The sequence below is a fragment of the Poecilia mexicana genome, unplaced genomic scaffold, assembly GCF_051168715.1.
Source record: "Poecilia mexicana isolate PSO_F unplaced genomic scaffold, ASM5116871v1 scaffold_6, whole genome shotgun sequence".
In the NCBI taxonomy this organism is placed as follows: domain Eukaryota; kingdom Metazoa; phylum Chordata; class Actinopteri; order Cyprinodontiformes; family Poeciliidae; genus Poecilia; species Poecilia mexicana.
The window spans coordinates 8510946-8533241 of NW_028263375.1; the positions used below are offsets into that span (position 1 = coordinate 8510946).

The 22296-nt window shown below is 37.2% G+C and overlaps 1 protein-coding gene across 8 annotated transcripts in view; it reads right to left on the minus strand.

Annotated features, from left to right (window-relative positions):
- LOC106929242 (pleckstrin homology domain-containing family A member 5-like) overlaps positions 1-22296 on the minus strand; it is a 114343-nt gene that overhangs the window by 46277 nt on the left and 45770 nt on the right. For 6 of the 8 annotated variants that reach the window (XM_015006012.2, XM_088006181.1, XM_015006015.2 and 3 more), the window contains one exon: positions 2886-2969. In XM_015006012.2, the coding sequence (XP_014861498.2) occupies positions 2886-2969 (84 nt within the window). Of the gene's footprint in view, positions 1-2885; positions 2970-15735; positions 16079-22296 lie in introns of those variants that run through there. The other 2 variants (XM_088006184.1, XM_088006182.1) reach the window with 2 other exon arrangements.

The following is a 22296-nucleotide window of genomic DNA, read 5'->3' on the forward strand; positions in this document are numbered from 1 at the left end:
TTTTGTTCCATAAAATCCTCTAAATCTACTGATGCACCAAGTGTTTTTCTATATGTTTCAATATGTGTTGTGTGTGACTCAATTCCAACAGAAACACACTTCAAATTATTGATCTAAAATGATCTCAGAGTAAACATGTTTTACACCTGCCTGGAATCAATAGGATTTGTTAGCAGGCACTTGATCATACAGACCACTAAAAATAGACAAAGACATAAACAATGATGGCAGCAGAATGCTTCGAGTGGCATTTACAGAGGTGGAGGAAGTGATGTCAATAACAACCTGATAGCTCAAGTATACATCAGACCCGCGGCATGTGCGGAGGTTAGGGGTCACAACCGCCTGCAAATAACTAATATCTGCAAATACTTAAGACTCTCTCTAAAAACGTATGTAACTACCTGTTTTAATAGTTCAAACATCAAATATGCCTTAATAAGCATTAATAAGCACAGTGTAAACCTCCTTAACCTGACCACAGAAGCTAATAGCACCAAGCTAATTAAATGGCGCTCTTGGATTGGTTGCATTGCAAATGCCAGCCAACAGCATTTCAAGCATCATTGTATCTCCATATTTTACCTTCTTTAGAACATTTTATGCTCTGCAAAATAAACAAATCTGTGAATAGGTGAGTTTATCTGCAAATAACTTGGAGAAAAATACATAAATGCTAGGAATGGGTTAATCTAAAGTAATTAATTATTCAACAAAATTAATTCATAAATGGTCATTTCTCTTGTATCTTGAGGGCTGGTCATCTTTCCACAACATAATGGGCAAGATTTTTCATAATATGAAGAATAATATATATATATATATATATATAAAGAAAATTCTGGTTTTCTCACAGTATTAAACTTATACATATTCATAAAAAATATGGAAAATACGGAAAAATAAAAGATGAAAAGAATAAAATATGTGAAACATCCCATACGGTCTGAGTTTGGACCATTTCTCTTTCTCGTATGACACCGCCATCTTTATTTTTCTATCAACTGGCTCCCCTTAAGGATGCCCAGCGGCTCCCTCTGCTGGATGGCGGCCAAACTACAACTAAAAAAAAATCTAAGAAAACGTTTTCAGTTAATCAATCGAAACTTATTTTACTCTAGTAAACCATTAATTGACAACTAATTTTAAGTCGATTAATTGTCGACTAATGAATGCGAGTAGACGGGTTCACTGTAAATGATGTTGACTCATATCGGTGAAAAATGCAGTTTTCTTTTTAAATTATTTGTGTCTCATAACAACAGCAGCAACATGTGGTCATGCTGTTAAAGGAGTAGAAAGTGGGCCACAGATGTCCAAAACATTAAAAGCTTAAAACATTTGTTTCTACCAAACTGCCCGTGTCAATTTTGATTTATTAGTTTGACAACATAATAGAAACCAGACTCTGCTTCTTGTTCCTTTAGCTGTTAAACACTAACGGCTCTTTGCCTCCTCAGATCTGCTGCTGAAACTAATCTGGGTTGTCCTGAATTATTCATACTTCGTATTAGCTGTACAGTGCTGCTTTTAGTGTTGAAGATATCTTAAGATGGGCTGAATTGATGTCTTTTTTTACGCTGAATAAGGCAAGTTTGAATCACAATACCGAGCTGAGATGAAGATTTGTATTTGGGATGTATTTAAAGGCAAGAGAAGATTAAGTAGAGATTTTAAGGCAGGGATTTTTATCCATGTGACGTCCAAATCTGCCTTTAGCTCTAATTACTCATGCTAGACAAAGACTTCTCTCTGATTTTCTTTTCTTTTCCAAAACACCAAATATAAATTAATTCATATTTCTTTCTTCAAGCAATTTATATACCCTCCTTTTTGTAGACTACTTAAAGATATGCATCCAGTTTCTAAGTTAGAAGTTATCTTCACTCATGTGTTGTATTTCTTGGTGTGAAAAGCAGCAGAGACGTGAGAGCAACACAGCGAGGAGAGGAATGTGACGAGAAAGTGCAGCGAGACAAGCTTCTATCGCTGAACAAAATGCTCTCTAGTGGATATTAGGGATAATAAAAAACACAAAACAATTATTTTAGCTTGTTTTCTGAACTCTAAACTGAATGTGAAAATGTCTGACATCTTTTTAGCTTATCACCGTAGGTGATATGGTTTAGGATTGTGGAAGATCGACTATGACAAGGACTTCCTGGGTACTGAGCAGAGCTGATGCATGTTGCACAACATTAAACTGAGACGCTGGAGTGCAAGATTAAAGCAATCACTAATGGCAGTGTGGGCTGTGATGCAAACAGTTGGGTAAGTGAATGGCAAGTACGCCTACAGTTTCAAAAACAGAAGCATGTTGGGGCTAAAACTTGGAGGAACAGCTGCGTTTTGTGCCGCTGACCATTGATCAGCAGGTTAAATAGTTACAAGTAAGCAAACAGGAACACTGATAATTCCTCAGGTGGACACACACCTAGCTTAGTCTGACATATTTAAAGAGTAAGATGGCTGTTTCATGTGCAGACATGTGCAAGAAAAGAGTAGCAGAGATAATAAAACAATGAAGTTTTGTTCAAAATGTGAATGAATGCATTCCCAACATCTGTAAAAACATGAGACGAGGAATTTTAAAGTGTTTGTCATTTGTTTCAAGATTAGAAATCCTGCCTAGTTATGCAACAGATAAAATCTGAGATGAGCGTCTCAGAAAGTTATGTTTTTATACCAATTTCTTGGAAATTTGATTGTTTGATTACATAACAGAGCGTGCATTGACTGAACACAAAGGGTAGAACTGCAAATAGAAAATAACTTGGGAACATCTTGTGCCATGTTTTCGACATTTTCAGAGTTTCTCCTGCATTTTGCAGAGCTCCAAAAATGTAACCCAGCAGCATTCTGACAGCAATAAACAACACACTCACTGTTCGTTGACGACAAAGATGCAGTTGTCTTGGGAGGGTAAGCCTGAGACGGGATGTTTGCAGGTCACCTTCCGCTCATTGTGGCTAAAGAGGAAAAGAAAGAAGGGATAAATTATTCAATAATGCACAAACAAGCTCAACACAAACATGCAATCCATTTTCAGGAATATGTTCCGAGTGGTTTGTGTTTAGGTCAAGCTGCTGTGGGGGTATTGAGGAGGCCATCAACTCTTCCCGACAATTACAGCCGTCCACACTCATTTCCACCCTGACATAATTATAACTCTGCCACAGTCAGCTGGCCTGTCAGTGGTGGCCCTTCATGAACGCTGCCATTCTATGTTTTATGTAATTTCAACAAATTTACTGAATTCAGACATGAGGTGAGATAAGATGTGATGTGAAGATGTGTGTTACAGTTGTGTTTGAATAATTTAGCCCAAATTTACCAGTTTATGTGTTAGGATGTTCTAGGGCTGGACAACAAATCAATAACAATATATATCGCAATAAACATGTGATCAGGATCAATAGATAACACTGATCCAGAACCGCACAGCATTCTGGGAGACATAGGCAGAGTTGAATTGAACTGACGCAATATTCTCTCGTTTTGTGGAGCCAGGGTGACGCCCTGTGACATGAGGACGCCCTGGGCAGGTAGCCATCTTGTTCATGTCAAATTGAACACAGTTTTCAGCGAAAGAAGCATAGCTGTGGATGTGCAAACAATGGACAACCCACAGCAGTAAGTTTTCCATCCTCTTTTTTTCACCAGCATCAGTTAATCCTGATTACATTTTTCAGGTTCTATGCACCACAAATCTGGAACAAACTTCCAGAAAACTGCAAAACAGGTGAAAAATAAAAAAAAAATCAAGACTAAAAAAATTAGAGTTGTATTTGAACCACAGTAAATGAAACATTGACCAACACATTTGCTCTCATAAAAATGTAATGTTTGTTCAACTGTTGTCTGCATGTTGTTTTCTTTATAACTTTGCACTTTTGCTTTTATTATGTAAAGTCCTTTGAACTGCCTCAGTGCTGAAATGTGCTATACAGATAAACTCGACTAACTGATTATTTTTTAGTAATAGTGACTTAAATTCACAGTTCATGCATTCTCTCTAGAATTTATTAGTTTCTAAAGTATAGTATCTAAAAGTTACGTGTTGTGATGAGTAGGATGAAGAATCACAGGTTCACAAGCAGATTGAATCATTTCCACAGCAATAATCAAACAGGTGTAAAGGTAAAGCCACAAGGCTGCTCCATGTTAGAGCCACTTCTCTTCCAACATGGTGAATAGTTACTCTGTTTTTTTTTTTTTCAGTGATATTCAGAGCAAGTCAAGCTGCAGTCCAAAAATAACAATTTTTAAACATGGGGTTCTTGTGTACTGAAAAAAAAGCAAATACCAAAGATGAAATGGGGGTTTTAGTTTCAGTTCGGCCTGGATAGCAGCAGCCTCCAAACTTCTGCTCTATAATTATTGGAGGCACTGTTGGCAGCAGAGCACACTGTGCGGTCTTGGGGCAGACCAATGGCACCAAACTTCTCTGGTATCATTTCCACATGCCTATACAACCCTGCACACATATGCTGGTAAAGATTTATGAGGAAAAGGGAAAGCCTGGATATACAGAATATTTCCATGCCATACTGTGAGATGTTAAATACAACTCTATAAAAGTATTTCCAGCAATTAATCCATTCCAAATATTGTATTTTTCACTTAGTTTTGAAACTTTCTACAAATAATTCACTAAATTACCATAACACAAAGCATAAACAAAGGCCTGTACTCATACAGGTTCAACCACAACATTAAGGGAGCATTCCCACCAGCCATGTTTAGTCCGCTTTAATCAGACTCCAGTTCGTTTGTTAAGAAAGTGAAGTTTGTTTGGAAATTGACAAAAAAGCAAACTCAGTGTCGGTCTCGGTTCAGTTGCAGTGGATTCTGGAGCTGTTTGAATTCATATGTGAATGTTAAACGTACCAGATCCTGGCCTAAAAGCTGAAAGCTGACTACAGTGCAGGGCATTCTGGGTAAACACAACCAAAACAAAGGAAAGAGTCTAACACTAAAGGGAGAAATGCCTTACGGCCTTTTACCAAAGAGAAAAGAGAAATCCTACAACTGCTAAAATCTAACGCTACTCCATTTTTGTTTACCTTTTGGGAAGAATGAAGTTGCACTCAGTGTCTTCTTCAGAGGTTTTCATGTCATTTCCTTTAGTGGTTCTTGGTGCAGCACCACCACAGGTGAGGAGGGGAACAAGTTTTTCAATCGGTTTGGTTTGTTTGACACTGTGCAGTGTGAAAGTGAACCACAGCAGCTGAAAATTTAACAAATGTTGAACTTCCAGTCCCTAATCAAACAAAGTCTATCAGGTGTGAAAACACTCCAACTAATTTACAAAACTGTTTAATTAATAAGTATTTCTATATTAAAATTGAATGACAATGAGCAGTTAGTTGGTAGAGCAGCCAAGCCCACTGTGAATGATTAGACAGTTTTAGCTTCTGATTTGGCTCACTAAGTGGTGAAATCCCTACGGGTCTGAATGATGGTACTGTGTCTATGTTTTAATTTACAACCTTATGAAAGCCAGGCCAATGAAAGCCATTATTCAGGCTTTGACTTGTGGCAGCGCTAAAATGAAGCCCAAGTTGCTCTGCTCTTCTTGTGTAGTGAACAATCTTAAGAGGCTTTCAGATGCAATGTGACAATTGCCCCACTGAGCACTGAATGGTATTATTTCCAGTGGCTTGTGACATGCTATATCAGTCTGAAATGCTTCACATGTTGCTCTGCAAGCCCCAACATCATCAGCTGTAAAGCCTTTTACGCTCTGAAGGGCTCCAAGGTGAGAAGAAAACCACCATGAACAATGTAAACAAGCATCCAGGCCGACATGGAGGCCAAACAGAGAAAAAGCTTTGGGTATTTCACTTTAAAGGACTTTATACATGAAAACCAAGCACTTTGCAAACATTGATAACACCCAGGTCTGTCACAATAAACAATAAATAAATTAATCACATAACAAATTAAAACCAGCTCAATCATTTCCAATTGCATGATTTATTGTTCTACCAAAACTCGTCTTAAGTCTGGTGCTGTGGCCTCAGCTGTCCTGTTTTTGTTTATAGCAACTTCATAATTAATGTTATTTGTTGTTTTTGTTTATCTATTTTGCTAAATATTCATTAGGATTTAAAGTTTATTGATGTTTGAGCATGTGTTTTTGCATTCTTACGGTTATATTACCATTATTTTACTTGAAAATTGTCTCAAAATAACACCTAATTGAAAATCAAGCCTTTTAAAGGATTTCAAGCACAGTATAGACTTTGCTTTTTGATTTAGTGTTGGAAATGTTTCTGGCATTTAGAGGAGTCTCTCTTCGTTAAATCTGCTTATATTGGTTAAAGTTAATAGCACGTCCGGATCAATTTTGTTGGCGGAAGTGCTGTTGCCCCCAGTACCAGGCCTGTTTGGGGTGTTGGGGGTAAAACAGGCCAGCTGGAAAATCCATGAATACCATGACTGTCTTTGAAATAAAGCTTCAAAGACAGTCAAAATGTCACCTTCAAACTGAAGGCTCTTAAATCACTTCAATAAGAAGACCGTCCTGTCAAAACCTAATGCAGACATGCCAACTATCGTACGACAGGTCAAGCTCCTTACAGCACACCTTTATATATGGGAGCTATTTCAGAGGGTCCTATATGTTCCCAAACATGTGATGTGGAAGGACAGCGAGTTCTTGCAGCTCAGAGGAAAACATGGGGCACCTCATAAGTGGGCTAACACTGGGAGGCTGCTTTCATGAAAATAGTCTAAATTTTGCAACAAAATATAAAAACATGTTCTAGTGTTTAGTGACATATTTTCCTGACATTTTGTATTTATTAATTTACTATATGGCACCCTGAGGTGGTGAGCACTTTTTAGTGTAATCGCTTTGTCTTAAAGGTGACCTATTATGCTGGCTTGAACAGGTTAGGATTGTTCAATGGTCTATGCAAAACATGTCCATTGCACTTTTTGTACGAAATCATTATTAGGTAATGAAGTGGAGACTCCTGCACAACCAACAAGGTCGCAGCAAATGTTTTCTGGATGGTAACTAAACAACAAAACACTTAACTTTTCCTGCAGCCATTGTATAGCGCATAAAGCAGTAATACCAGCTGACCAAACATGCTGGAACTCCACTTTGGTTGCTAGGTGATGAGCGGAACTCCACTGAGTTGCTAGGTAACGGCGCAGTACTTTTCTAACAGGCCTTAACAATTGCGAGGTTTCTGAAATGGCTCATTTTCCAGACACCAAAAAACATTAACTTAATGCCCAAAAGTAATTGTGTGTGTGTTTTAAGCAGTTGGGCTGTTTTTAGAAGAAGTGGACCCCCAAAGGGAAGCATAAAAACATGCAAAATGTGAACTTTGCCTAATGGGTCCCCTTTAAGATAAAAACTGGACTCACATTAAGTATTTTTACATAACTTGCAGCTAATTTTAGGCTCAAACACACTTTATAATAGCCATACATGGTCTGGAGGATGTGGCCTGAGGAGTCCAGATTTGTACAGCCAGAGGAGAACATGGTACCATTTTATTTCCTTTGGCTGAGGGGAAGAACATCGTTTCTCTGTTCAGGTTGAAAACTTCTCTTTACCTTCCTAGATGAAGTTGTTGTTGTTTCTTGGGGTGGATATGGGTTAGGGGAACCAGAGAGTTCCCTCTCTGTTGACCTCAAATGTACAGAAGTGGTAACACAGGGAGGGGGAGCCACAGCCGACCACCCTGCAGCGTTGGAGGGGTTGGGCAGTTTTCTGGCGTTGTCCACAATAATTAGCCGTGAGCTGCAGTAATAAAGAGCTTAAGGTCTGGGGGTCAGTTCAGCACTCTACAGGGTAAGCTTTTATTACTCTGAGTGGGTCTTTGATCCTTCGCACCCCTTTAGCTGCGGCGTAACCACAATAAACTGAGGCTCTCTAAGACAGATCCATACATAACAGAAAGGAAGAATGGCCTCTATGAGTTTTGGCAACATAAGACTGGGCTCGTAGCTCTGAGTTTGGAAGATCTTGGAATAAATTTAAGATTCATTCAACATCCCAGTGTTCAACAAAAACAAAACTTGATCTGTTTCGCAGGCTCAAGAGTAAATTAGGGATCAGGAAATTGGAAGCGAAGGGGATTCAGAAGAGATCCTTAAATTATTAAACAAAAAATATATATTTAGGCAAGGTTGGAAATTAGAGCCAACTGGTCAAATGAGGCCAAATTTATGCATAAAGTTGATCAAAAGAAAAGCAACAGTAGCTGTATTTCCATTACAAATGAGCACAAATCTTTGTCCAGTTTCTGGTTATATCAAAAAAACAATTTTGAAATCGCTGTATTTCCATTAAATAAGGAATTAAATTAAAATCATACGTGAATAAGTCTGTTCATGCAATAAGTCATGAGAAGACATCTTCCTGTTTTCTTCATAGTAACATCCAGATGCTGACTATGTGACCCGTGCGATGAGAAAAAAGTGTTTCCATTCTAATTTTGCCAAAAATTTATTTTAAAAAATGAGTTTTTTCAAAATTGACGTGTTTCTATTTCGCAAATTTATTTTCGAAATGTCAAATTCCTCACTTATGTGGTCAATGGAAATGAAGCTAGTGGTGTGTTTGCAGCTCAAACAACAGAGCGAGCCTCAGTTTCTACTGCTGACCTGTAGGGGGCAGCGATATGCTTGAGTCGCCAGTGAACTACAGTGAATGTCCTCACCAATGCATCGTCCTGTGTAATTCGTGCAGTGAAGCAGTTGATAAGAACCAACAAACTTCCTCAAGCTGAGCCAAACCAAGAATCTTAAGTGAAACTCCTGCTTTTCAATGAGAAGCTAAAAAGAAAAAAATCTGCGATTTATGTGACTGGCTGGCTTTGGACAAAATAAACCAGTGAATGTTTTGTTCCCAGTGGCCTTGGTCCAGTATTAAGAACCTATGATTAAAAGGTAATTCCCAATAATCTGGTAACGTCTACTGTTGGGGAATATGTTTGTATGACACACATAAACAACATCTGCCAGCAGTAAATTGAGCTTCAGAGGTCAAAACCTCCCTTTAGTCAGCTGCAAAATAAATGGAAACATGGCGTACTGTTAAAAGTTTGAGAACTGTTAACATTTTTACAACATTTAGCTCCAAAGAAAAACAAATGTGGTTAAACAGGATTTTGTGGTTAGGAAATGGTTTGTTTACAGGTAAAAATTGAAGTAAATTGGGTCCAAATGGCAACAATAAGTTTGGTGAGAAAATGAATTGATCTTTTCATATAATCAGGAATAAATAACCATAAGACTTTTTATAACTTGTGTCTGAATGTTTGTCTAAAACGAAACTTGAAACAAACTTTTCATTTGTCCTAAAACATACATATTTATGCTGTCTCTCTAAATCATCAGTTAAGAAAAATCCACAAGCTAAACCTACAGAAGTGCAAAGGAAAAACTTTAAGATCCCTAAAGCAAATCCAACTGAAACTCACCAGACACGGCTCCTATTGTAGCCCCAGTCCAACCCTTGTTAATGCTCACAGTCCTAATCCTATTACAAAGCAAGAAACCTGAACACATCTTTTGACAAGAACGGATTCAGGCTTTCATATTATCAGTTAGGCATTCCTAACAAGCATGCAAGAGTTGAGCTGCAACCGTCCACGAAAAGTACCACCAGAAGTATGAATAGCCGTCCCCACAAAGGTTAAGCTGAATAGGCAGAATGGGCAGTTTATGAGAGGGCATTCAGGGGCGCGCCGAGTGAAAAGACAAAAAAAGACATTAGGGGAGCTTTGCAGTTGCAAAGAGGCCACATGGCAAAAAGCAATGTGCTGTCACCAAGTGGGATTAACCGGAATATCTACTGTAACATCTGAGAGAGGGAGCTGCAGGCATGCAGAGCATTTAAAGGGCATTTAGAGTCGCTTACAAGTGAAAATGTGACATAAAACTAAAACGAAACAGGTCAAACTGCCAGAAATGGGACTTCAATCACATCCCATCAACTAACAGCACAGGTTTGATGTAATTCTTGAGGAAATCACATGAAGGATAGTAATTTTCTGATGAAATAAGACACAACTAACTTACAAGTGATTTTTCAGCAAGATACAGAAGCTTGTTTTTAGTCAATAATTTCTTAATATTGATGATAAAGTTCTGGTTCCACTGGCAGATTATTTCACTGATGATATGGGGAAAAATGTCTTGTATAAGTGAAATAATCTGCCACTGTAACTAAATCAATATTCATCAATATTGAGGGATTATTTTCATAAAACAAGCTCCTATATATTACTATTTTTACTATTTTCTCCAGCTACTATGTGCAGTTCAGGAATATAAATTTCACTTCTTTAAGGAGCTTATTTTGTCTTTCAAGAACAACATTTGTGTTTGTATCATTATGAATGATGTGCCATCCTAAAAAATAAATAATAAATTGTGTTTTAGTCATTTTTAGCATTATAGTACCACAAAATACTGTGATAAATGTTTAAGTCTCCTACTTGTGAGTAAATTAACTCATGCATTCCTTCTTGTATAATGAATGCAAATTATACAAGTACAACTATTGCCAAATAGTTGGTAAGATTTTGTGTTTTTTCAATGTGGTTAAAAATTTTAATTTGCATGTTAGTTTTCAAAGATTTATTTATTTTTTCCTCCCAGGAAAATCTTGATTGGTGCATTTCTACACAAACTGATTGGCCATCATATTCTTGTTTAAATTAATTTAGCTCATTACAGGAACAAGACTTCCCACATGGATATTTTTCACTGACATTAACTGGAACATGTCAACAAGGAATTCAAATGATCATTTATTTTGGGTTTTTCTTATCTTCTACTGTGAAATATTTCAAGAATCCGGCAGAACACCCAGGGAATATTATTATAAACCGAAACTCAATCCATGGGAAGAACATAGATTAGATTGCTGCTTCAGCTGCTTGCTCATTAAGATTTCACCTTAGACCTTTATATTCAATAACAGAATGCAGCTGCCAATTTGGGCAACAAATCTGATTTTATTTTTTGTTCTCATATAATTAAATTGGCATCTCGCTTAAAGCAGCTGCGACTGTGTGCAAAGTGGGTCAAGGTGACACGGCCGATCAAGCAACCCGTGAATCCATAGAAACAGGCAGGAGAATAAAACAGAAATCAACCAACGACCGGCAGGCCTTGTTCAATCTGGAAAGCTGCTCTGAATTAGCCACAACGATCATGAACAGACCATCAACCTGAAAACAAACATGATATTTAGCATTAATTACCAAGCATTAACAAGATGAACTATTGGAATTACTGAGCTGTTAGCCCATAAAAACGAGCAACAATAATAAATGCCAGTGACGCATGATTGTTGAACAGTAAAATAAGATTCTGACAACATGCTGTTTTTGTGTTTCATTTGGAAAAATGCCCCCAACATTACAAAAACCAGTGGAGCAAATGATATGAAAGTTTAGCCTTTTTGTACAAGAATTTACACTTCACTTTTCAATGACTGTGTAAGAATCCCACAATCCAATTAAAGCTTTGAATGTTTGCAGACAATTTTTGTCAAAACCTGTTATTATGCTTCCTTGAACAGGTTAGGACAGGTTTATGGGCGATACAAAATATGTTCATTACAAAATCATTCTTAGATTATTAGATTTTAAACTGTTCAGTTCTGTCAATTTTGAGCTTTTTTCAGAATAAGTTGTTTTAGGGCCTCTTAAAACAAGTCTAAGTTCAATGTTTGAAAATGAATGCAAATTATACAAGCGTACATATGTGAAAAGCATCAAAAGAGCCCGCTGCACGACTAGCAAGAATGTAGCAGGTGATTTCTGGACAGTAAGTCAGCAACAAAACACTTGCATAATAATGCAAGAACACCCTGTCGAAGATCAGTAAACAATAGTTTATAAAGGACATTTTACACTGGATCTTGAAGATATTTTAAATATCTCACATAAGTAAACAAAACAACAAATAAAATGGAAACTGAATTCTCTGAAAGCAAAATTGTCCTTCAAAAAAAGGGGCTTGTTGAGACCAAAGACCCAGACCGCAGAAACAAAAAAAGAATCATGCAAATGGAAATGATCAACCTCATTTTAATTTATCATGAGATTAATAGATGTACTGCTTAATGCGACCAAACATTCTGGAGTTCCACCTGAGTTGCTAGGCAACGGGGCGGAACTCTCCTGGGGTTGCTAGGTGACGGAGCGGAACTCTGCTGGGGTTGCTAGGTAACGAACTAGGCGTGGCCAGGGTCACTAGGTGAAGGATCAGTGCCTGCTGATTTGTGACTTTACATTCTGTAGGTTTTTGAAATTGCTCAATTTCCAGACACCAAAAGATATAAACTTATTGCCACAAAACAGTTGGGTAGGGATTTTTTAAGTCCTTTGACTATTTTTAGAAGCAGTTGACACCTATATGAAGGTATGAAAATGTGTAAAAAGCAAATTTAATAGTTCCCCTTTAGCCACAACAGTCCTTTAAGGCATGTGAGAGCAGCGTCCCGTGACCCTCGCTGACCAGACATCTGTTGTAGCTGCTGCTCATGCGACTAAAGTCAGGGTTCCTTTAAAGGCTAAAATATGAACCACAATTCAACTTCCCAACTTTAGATGTCCATCAAAGTTTCCACCTTCGCTTTCGGTGCCTGTGAAACTTCCCCTTCTTGACAAGTCAATGCTCAATCTCAAGCCCCAATAAAAGCAACTCTACAGAAGGCAGACTTATTTTGGGACCAGCTTTGTGCATTTAGGTCTGCTGCTGTTAGACATAAAAGGAAAAATGTCTGTTTGGGGCATTTAAAATTATATTTCCCAAACTGAAGTCTTCTTTGTAGAAAAACTACCATATTGTACCTTAAATTTTAACTTTAAGGTACAATGTAGACCTCATTTACTAACGACTCTATTTTAAATAGATATCTATGTTTTATATATAAATATTTAATCTGAATTAAAAATTTAAGACCCAAAAAATCTCAGAAATACAAAAGCTCAAACTGGAAAGCAAGAACCATTTCATCTGATTAAATATGAATGAACTAATGTCATCCTTATTTTTCAGTTGGGATTTTGCGGTTTTTATCATTTTGCTTTTTTTTTTGTTAGCAATAAATAAAACAAAATAGTCGTGAATATGGCGGTACATTTACATATTTCTGCTGTACGCACATTTTCAGATGGTGTTTTTTGAACATTCTAGCTCAAAAGCTACATGCTTTCTCTGCATCACCAGAGCCATAATACAGAGAGAGAAATCACATTTAAATAGTTATTTATGATGTGTAAACAACAGAAACTGGTTTATAAATGAAAGGTGTCAGTTTTGCTACAAGTATTGTCATTTCCGGTCGGAACAGCTGCAGCAACGCAGTGATGACAGAGTATTTCCACATTAGATGATAAATAATTTTCTAGTTTAATTTGTAAATTAAACAGCCGGGATCATGACACGTACGCACCGCACTGTATTTGTGTTGCTCAACAGGAAAGGAGGTTGTGTTAATAATCCAGGGGTCATAAGTTTGAGTCAGGCTAATGCCACTCCTTTATTAACTGTAATAATATTTAAAAGATGATTTAGATGTTGAAAAGCCTTTAATTGTAAACAAAAGAACAGCAGCTTTTTGGACCTCGGTGAACAATTTTATAGATATTTTCAGCTGGCCTCCATTTAAGGGGGAAAGAACTGGGAAATGTTATCTTCAGATTTGGTGCGTTTCAACATGATTTTATCAAATTTAAAACATCTTTACATGTTCGATCATACACAGAACAATTCCTGAAGCTCTTACCTCAATTCTCTGTCTAAATAATATGTTTTTTTTAGGCCAACAAATGTAAAATGATAGTTTAAAGGTTTTATCAGTGGTGTTGGCATAAACTGCTGTGGTTTTTGTAAATTAGGAGGCAGAAATCCACTTTGGCTTCAGCACTCAGACTACATGTTAGCATCAGATTCATGGACTAATTAATCTAGATTAATACTAAAAAAAATGTGAGGGGTGCTGGTCATCCTGCCTCAAACATGTCTTACCTTTCCAGGTTTTTGTTTTTTTGTCTCCAACTTTTTATTAGTTGATACTTTATCAAGCAATAACTTCAAATATTTTTCTCTCTTTAACTCATAATCTAATCTAATGAAGTTTGGCTGCATGACTCAAGCAGATCAGTTATTTTTGGCTGGATCAGGGATCATTATCTGTCAAATTTTGTAAGAATGAAGTAAGACACAAAGTTTTCAAATCTTAATATGCAACTGGGTTAAAATATACAAAAGATTTGAGCATTTTTATAAACATTTAACTCAATAATTCATCAAAAATATTTACAAAAACCTACAAAGTAAACGAAAATGACATGGTTTAAGTGCATGGATACAAAATTATTTGTACACAGGCATAAAATTAGAAAACTGGTGCAAACAGAACTGGCAAAGGAGTAAAAATACTAACTGCTTAGCATCTTTCCAGAACCTTTTTTCAATTCAACAATCCAGAACAATCCCTTGCTTTACCAAATGGGAAGTAAGAATTTATTCTCAGGCATGATTCCTCTTTTTGCTTCATACAGAAATAAATATAATATTTAAAATCAGAACTGAAAGTGAGTTTCAAGCATGAGGCGTACTGAAGCTTTTCAAACACCCAGTGATAACTTATGCCAATTTAATCAAACTAGTCCCACCCAGAGTATTGCACTTGGTGAGAAACGAGGGGTTGTTTTCCAGATGATTCCAGATGAGCACATGACAGCCGCAGCAAAATGCCTCAGCAAACATCCTCCAAAAACACGAGAAACAGGTTCAGCTGATCACTTGTTTACTTCTTTCCAGGATTTCTGCTCCAAAACACAAGATCAAAACAGCTATCATAATAAAATGTTCAGCTAGTTTGTGCTGTGTGTGTGGCAGGTTAATGAGAGGTCAGTTTGAGCCACTGCAGGAAAGGTAGCTTAATGCAGCATAATTACACCCTTACTGACTGTGATTAGCTTTCAAAGATGACCAGAAAACCACAGTGCAGTGTGCAGTTCAGCGCTGGAAGCAAAGGGAACTGGGATCTTAATGCAGATTACTGGAATGGAGTCACAGAGGGAGGGAAAAAACAGCAATGCTTTCAGGACTGCTTGCAGTTAAGGGGATGGCAAACACTTCAGAAATATGGAAATGCAGTTTCGACAGCAGCAAACTGTGTGTTAAATCAGGATTTATATCCAATGATTCAAAATTAGATTCAAACCAGATGTGAAGCAGCATCAAAAAATATGCAGGAGTCATGCAAATTAAAAACAAACAGAAACCTTAGTATTCTCAATGACTAAAACAATATTTTCACAGTTATAAATGTGTTCTTTGGTATATCTGGGGTTTTTTCTAAGGATTGCGGGTTGGAAATGCTGATTTGTGTTGTGTTTTTTTTTTTAAGCCTAGAAATAAAAATGAGGGTAGCAATTAAGACGCAACCCTGAAGGATACGCAGTCAGCAAAAATAACGAGGTGCTTCTGGCAAACGCGGGACAAAAATCAAAGAATCTGTACGGCAGCAAAGCTGTTTGTACACAAAAGCCATGTCAGAAACAAAACCCTAAGCAGGGGGTTGTGGTGGCCTGGTCCGAGCCGCATGCAACCGCATCACGGACGGCATTCACGGGGCTCATCTCCATAGCTTTCTGCTAGCAACAACCATCACACAATCGATACAATTAACGCCCCCTGTTGTTGTCGCGTCGGGACAAGCCCCGAGTCAGTACTCACAAAGAAAAACGCTCCGCGAAATATCCACGCTGTCCGGGCAAGCGATGCGAAACAGGCGAAGAAGAAGAAGGAATTAAATAAAACTAAAAAGCACGCACGTCGTATCCAGAAATGAAGCAGCAGCTTGATAGTTATGGGAAGCGTCTGGTGTGAAAACAGCGCTGTCGGTGCTCCGCTGCTGCTGCTGCTGATGTGCTCGCGGGGCAGAGCGGCGTGCGCCAGTAGTAAGGACGCAATGGAACCAGCGAGGCGATGATGTCACAGCCCGGATGTGAAGCAGGTCCAGCTCGGCCCAGGGTGCATGCACTACACAGTAAGGAACGCTTCGTTGATAATATTGATTAAAAAAAACTAAAGTAGAAATGAGGAATTTATCCTAAAAAAAAAAAGGAAAACTGTTTTCAATGTGAATTATTCCTTCATTTATTTATTTATCTGGATGAGCGTCCAAGCTGTGATTTAAACAAAAGAGGGTACAGGATCCAAAATTTGCACTTAAGAGTAGAACAACTTCAGGTATATTTTTTTAACTAAATAAATGTAGCTGTTCAAGTAATTACTCAAACAAGAGTAAAAAAGTTTTGCAAAATTTCTTCAGTTTTGATTAAAGCTACAGTATGTAATATTTTTAATCAAAAAAAAAAAAAAAAAAAAAATATATATATATATATATATATATATATATATATATATATATATATATATACACACACACACACACACACGTGTGTGTGTGTATGTATGCATGTATGTATGTTTTAAATATTTGTTGAAACTGTGACTATATCGAGCTCGTTTTTAATCTGTGAAAAAAACGAGCTCCCACTGCTCCCAGTACCAACTAGAAACAACCAATCAGAACACAGAGGAGGGTCTTAGCGCTGTCAATCAAGCCAGTGTGTGTGCTGACAAAACTATTAATCTGATGTACAAATTATGACATCTTAAAGAGTAAAAAAAAAAAAAAAATACTGTTCAATTTAGGCAGAAGAAACACACTTTCAAAAAAATTTATTAGCATATAACTTCTGGGAGCTTGTGTAGAAATAGGAGTTCTCACTTTAATTAAATTTCCAATAATAATAAAATAAATACTTAACTGATCCCAGGGCCGACCTGAGCCTTTTTTTGGCCTTAAGCAAATTTTCATTTGGTCCCCCCATACCAACATGTCAACACCAGATTCTTCATCATTCCTGAGCTACCCTACATGTGTAGCGTACCTACTCAATTGTAATTAGCTGACATCGTACCACTGCTATCATGGCTACTGATTTTCACCTTACAGCAATAGCAAACTAAATACATATATTTGTATTTTGAAATGCACAGTAGCATTTAAGGCATTTGGTTTCAATTATTTAAAAGTAACATCAGTGAATAAACAAAATTTACAGTGAACAAGTCAACAAGTTTGATATATTGTGTTTTCCCAACAGCGACAGCAGCCAACATCAGGAAGAGATCATCCATTATTTGTGTAACAACTCTAAAAATAATGAAAATCATTGTTCCATGTGAAATGGCATCTAGTTTGTATTATTCAATGTTATTTTAAATATGTTTATGCATTTTATCATGGTGCTCTTGGGTGTGGAGGCCCAAAGTTTATTCAGAGTTATTGTAGATGGTGAGCTATGGGAATACTTTATAATATTACTAAGCAAATTTACACAAAAATGTAAAAACTCCCAAAGAAACATAAATAAAGAACTCTAAATAACCATTTCGATAGTTTATCAGAAAAGAAAATATTATTTGGGAGTTAGTTACAGTTTAAACTGTAAACGTAAAAATGTACAGTGTAGTAAAGCTACTTCTAAAAGTAAATGTTTAGTTACATGTAACTGATTACTACCCACCTTTATTAACTGGCACATCAGGGCATTAATCACATTCTATCACTGAGTTACGTTGTGTAAGGTATTTCCTTAACTCTGTATGCAGGTACATTCTAAAAACTGCATGGCTGTTTTTTTAACCCATTTATACTCAAACTCTTCATAAAAAGTAATACCTCACAAAATGCTACTGTTTCCAACTACACTGTAAAGGCATTTTAAAATCATTAATACAGAAAAAAACATTTTTGAAGACACTTCTTTCCCTCAAACTGGATTCAAACATCTAACAGAGGTGGCACACAACTTCTTATAAGCATTTTTAGCCATTTATATTAGTGAATATGCTGCTTTTATGCTTGAATCAATTCTGACAAATTAATTATTACATTGTATTGCAAATAGGTGCAATTGGCCAATTGGTCAACTGGCACTTTAACTTGCAGACAGAACACGGAACATTTGGGTTTAGTGTTTTTCCACGAACCAAATGTTTACCATCTTCTGCTTCCATTTCTAACATCTGGAGCTAGGAAACTCTTTTCCACTGAAGATGACCCTGGCTGAACCGGATGGGTCTTTTTTTTATCCCAACAGTTTTCAGAGTGCAGCTGCTCCTCCTCCAGCTCATTCTTTAGCAAGTCCTGACAGAGATGGTGCATGATGGAGAGCGAACTGATCATGGCTGCACTGCGCCAGAGAATGAGGAAAACTTAAAGCTGTTGTAAACACAGCTAAGACCTAAAAACAATGCATTTACCTCTGGATCCCATTTAAGTCCTCCCTAGTTGCTGGCAGTTCGGTTAACAATAAGAGACTTGGCTGAAACTGAGAAAGAACTGAATATCAAGCAGGTTCAGCAGGGAGCCTGCAGCTATGGAGGACGTGAAAACACGGACAATGACCTCGACCCCAAGCAAGAAGCCAAACAGCTCTTCAGCTCATCAACCTGCTGGGTGCAGGAAAGGGTCACACTCAGAGACAGAAACTCATCTTCAGAGCAACTCCACCGCTCCTTAGCATTACATGGAAAAATAAAGTTTTAAATGTAACATTGTGTTTCCTTGAAATGGTTGGGCTAGGACTATGGGCTACACAAAACATGTTTGCTACATCTTTTTGCATTCTTAGATAAGATTTCAGTCTGCTCAGTTAAGAATCAGCTGTTTTAAGGCCTCTTGTTACTTTAAATCCAAACACACTGCTGCTGGCCACGCCCTCCAGAACTCAACATTTAAACTTGTACGTAAAAATGGTTGCAAAAAGAGGCGCAATGATACAACCGTACATCTTTGAAAAGAAGAAGTGGAGCCTCCTCCACAACCAACAAGAATGCAGCAAGTGGTTTCCGGGTGGTAAGTCAATAACAAAACACTTGAGTTTTCCAGAAGTCATGATACAGCACATACAGCGAAAATCAGCTGACCAAACCTGATGGAGTTACATTTGGGTTGCTAGGTAACAGACGGAACTCTGCTGGGGTTGCTAGGCAACGGGCACAAGGTCCGTCAAATGCAACTGAACAATCGAGAGGTTTTTGAATTTGAAATGCTTCCATTTTCAGACAAAAAATAATAATTACTTACTGCCAAAAAAAACAACTTGGCAGTAAGTTGTTTTGCTTTTTTTTAAAGTACTTGGGCTTTTTTCAGAATCAGTAGAAACCCAAGTGGGAGTAGCCTAGTAAAAACAAGACCCTTGTTCTACACTTTGCTTCGTCCAGAGGGTCTGGACACTCGGCTATTAAGAAACAATTGCTTCCTGGAGGTTTGGATTATGTTGAATTAAATCAAGTTGTTCAATTTTAATGCTAATGTTTGTCTGTTACGTACGTAATGCGCCAGTTCAGCACTAACATTGCAAACAACCATCCTCCACTGCGGAGAGAGAAGTGCCGAGTCAAATGGTTGCTAAAGTTAATTCAATATTTGTACGCGTGGCCAATATGGACTGAACTGCTTCCTTCACTTCCTCTGCTGCCATTACTAAATTACAGGAAGACTACAATTCTAAAACAGCGCAGAAAATTGATGTCATTATTCACAACTTCTCCTTCTGTTTGCTGATTGGCCCAGCTGAAATTCTGTCAGAGAAATCCAAGTGAATGGGAGAAAGCCCAGATTGTCTGTAAAGAGAGATTTGAATCAATGGTCAGGCAAAAATGGAAATACAAGAAGATGCAAAATGTGGGTTTTGCATAAAAGGTCCCATTTAATATAACCCATCTACAAAGGTTAAATCTGCTTTAAATAAGAAAACATGGGAAATGTAGATCATATGTGTAATAAGTCATTTGTGAACAACTTTGACCATTCTTCTTTTATAAATAATGCAAAAAGGGTTCAATTTCACAGAGGGGTGTGGGATCAGTTAAAACGCTTGGTCTTGCTTCCCTCCAGGGAGGTCTTCCAATGCTGGCAGCGCACATGACCACCAGCTGGGACGCAGAAAAAACTCCAGACCCCAAGAAGGAGGGGAAGGGGACAGCAATTATCTGGAGGATATGTGACATATCTAATAACCTAACCCATTGAAAATGAGAGCACAGCGAATAAAGAGCCTGTGCAATAAAAAGGTGTCGGAGAGAAAAGTCAAAGCAAGCTGTTCAACCATCTGTGTGTGTGCTGTGTCATGTGGAAGAGTTTTTTAAAAATTCATAAAGCCGCCATCAGCGTTAGCTGTCAGTTTCTAATCATCTGGGGAAAAGTTTTCCACTCCCAGAAAGACACCATCATCTCACAGATTAACCACAAGATGCCTTTAAGAACAACTTCATTGACTGTAAATATGGAGCTAAATTGGGGACAAAATGATTGTTCAAAACGATAAAAAAGAAAATGTAACCGAAAAAAAATAATTAAACTGAGGAAGTTTTGAAACTGAAGAAAAAAATTGAAGCTGAAAAATGAGTATGAAACAAAAAAGTTTGAAACTGAAAAAAAGAAGTGAAAATAAAGATTTGAAACTTGAAAATTATTTTGAAGCTGGAAAAAAAGATTTGAAACCAGAAAAAGATGCAAAGCTAAAAAAAAAGTTTCAGATTTATAATTTTGTTTTCCCGTTTTAGATTCTTTTTTTAGTTTCAAAACTTTTGTTTCAAATCTTTTTTTTTATTTTTTTTTTATTTTTAACAAACTTTGTGGCCTCAGTTTTTTCAAACTTTTTTTCAGTCTCAAAATAATTTTTCAGTTTCAATTTTCTTTTCTTTTGGACAAACGCTATGGCTCCAATTTAACTCCATAGAAACTCAAAGACAATCAAATATAATTACTCAGTGGATCTCTGACTCAATCTGGAGCTGAAAGTTGTCCTAATGTGTCCAAAAAGATTTTTATCAAAGCGTAACTGGTATAAAGTTGCAAAAAATATCCGTGGGCATTGCATTTATCCGGCTTTCAAACAAGCAGTAAAAACGTCACCATCACACCCACGAAGTCTGACTCAGTCACCCTGAGGCAACCAAGAAAAACTTCACCGTCAGTAGCTCAGAGTGTTTCACAATTTTGCAGAGATTCATTCAAAATCTCCTCAGCCAAGATCAAGCCAGTAGCTGAGGGTTTGCTTTGATTGAAGGGACGTGTTGTTTGTTGCTGTTTTCTTTTAATAAATCAGGAAGCGCCGCCTGAGTCAGCCTTTCATAGTGGAAACATTTCAAAGCAGTAAGCTCATCAGCCACTTCAGTGGGAGTGGGAGTTACTAACTACTGTTCCAAGAATCTATTTAAGTGGGGGTACGGTCAAATCAAGGCCATGCAGAGTCTGTTTATTCTCAAACAACAACAGAAAAAAACTTGACTGCACTTTATTTTGGTGCAGAGCACCATTAGACATTACAACAGAGCAAACATAACCTGATGGACTCACATTCCTTGATGTTATCACTGTTGGGTTGTTTGACTCGTAAAAGCCAGAGACCACAGGAGCAAGGGGAACAATCAAAGCAGCAAAACCATCAATCAAAGTAATTAAAGCACTTTAATATTTATGTTACATTCAAAGAAATAGAAATCATAAGATGACTAAAATGAAAGCTACAGGAAGCACAACGTCATGCTAAAACCAGTTCACAGTAACGGCGCATGCAGATTGCAGGATCTTTGACCCATACTCTTTGTACTGTTTCTGTAAATCATCCAAAGTCCTGTGTCCCACTTTTCAGTCTGGGAAAAGTTGATTTTATGTCTGGTGAAACTTATCTGTGGTCAAGTAGCTCAAAAAAGGACCATTTATACTCACACACAGGCATATAATTATGCAACTATACATCTTTGAAAAGCAGAAGAGGAGCCTCCTGCACAATCAACTATAACAAATTTTGTTGGACGATAAATTGTTCCAAAAATTACTGCAATAAATGACAATATTGTCCAGAACAATAAAAGCATAACAATGCAAAGATCAAAAAACTTTAATTTGTAAATTACATTTAACACTGGAACTGGACATAATTTTAAATATTCAACAAAAACAAACAAAACAACCGAAACAACAAATAAAAGTGGTACAGAAGTCTCTGCAATCTAAATTGCCTTTCAGAACCAGACTGAAGCCTTTTATCATCCAGAGACAGAAAAAAAAAAAAAAAACAATCAGTCATGCAAATAGAAATTATTGACCTCGTTTTAATTTATCATACGTTTCACTAACTTATTGGAACAGGCTTACAAGCATCAGGAATTCAGCAAGTGGTTTCTTAATGGTAAGTCAAAAACAAAACACTT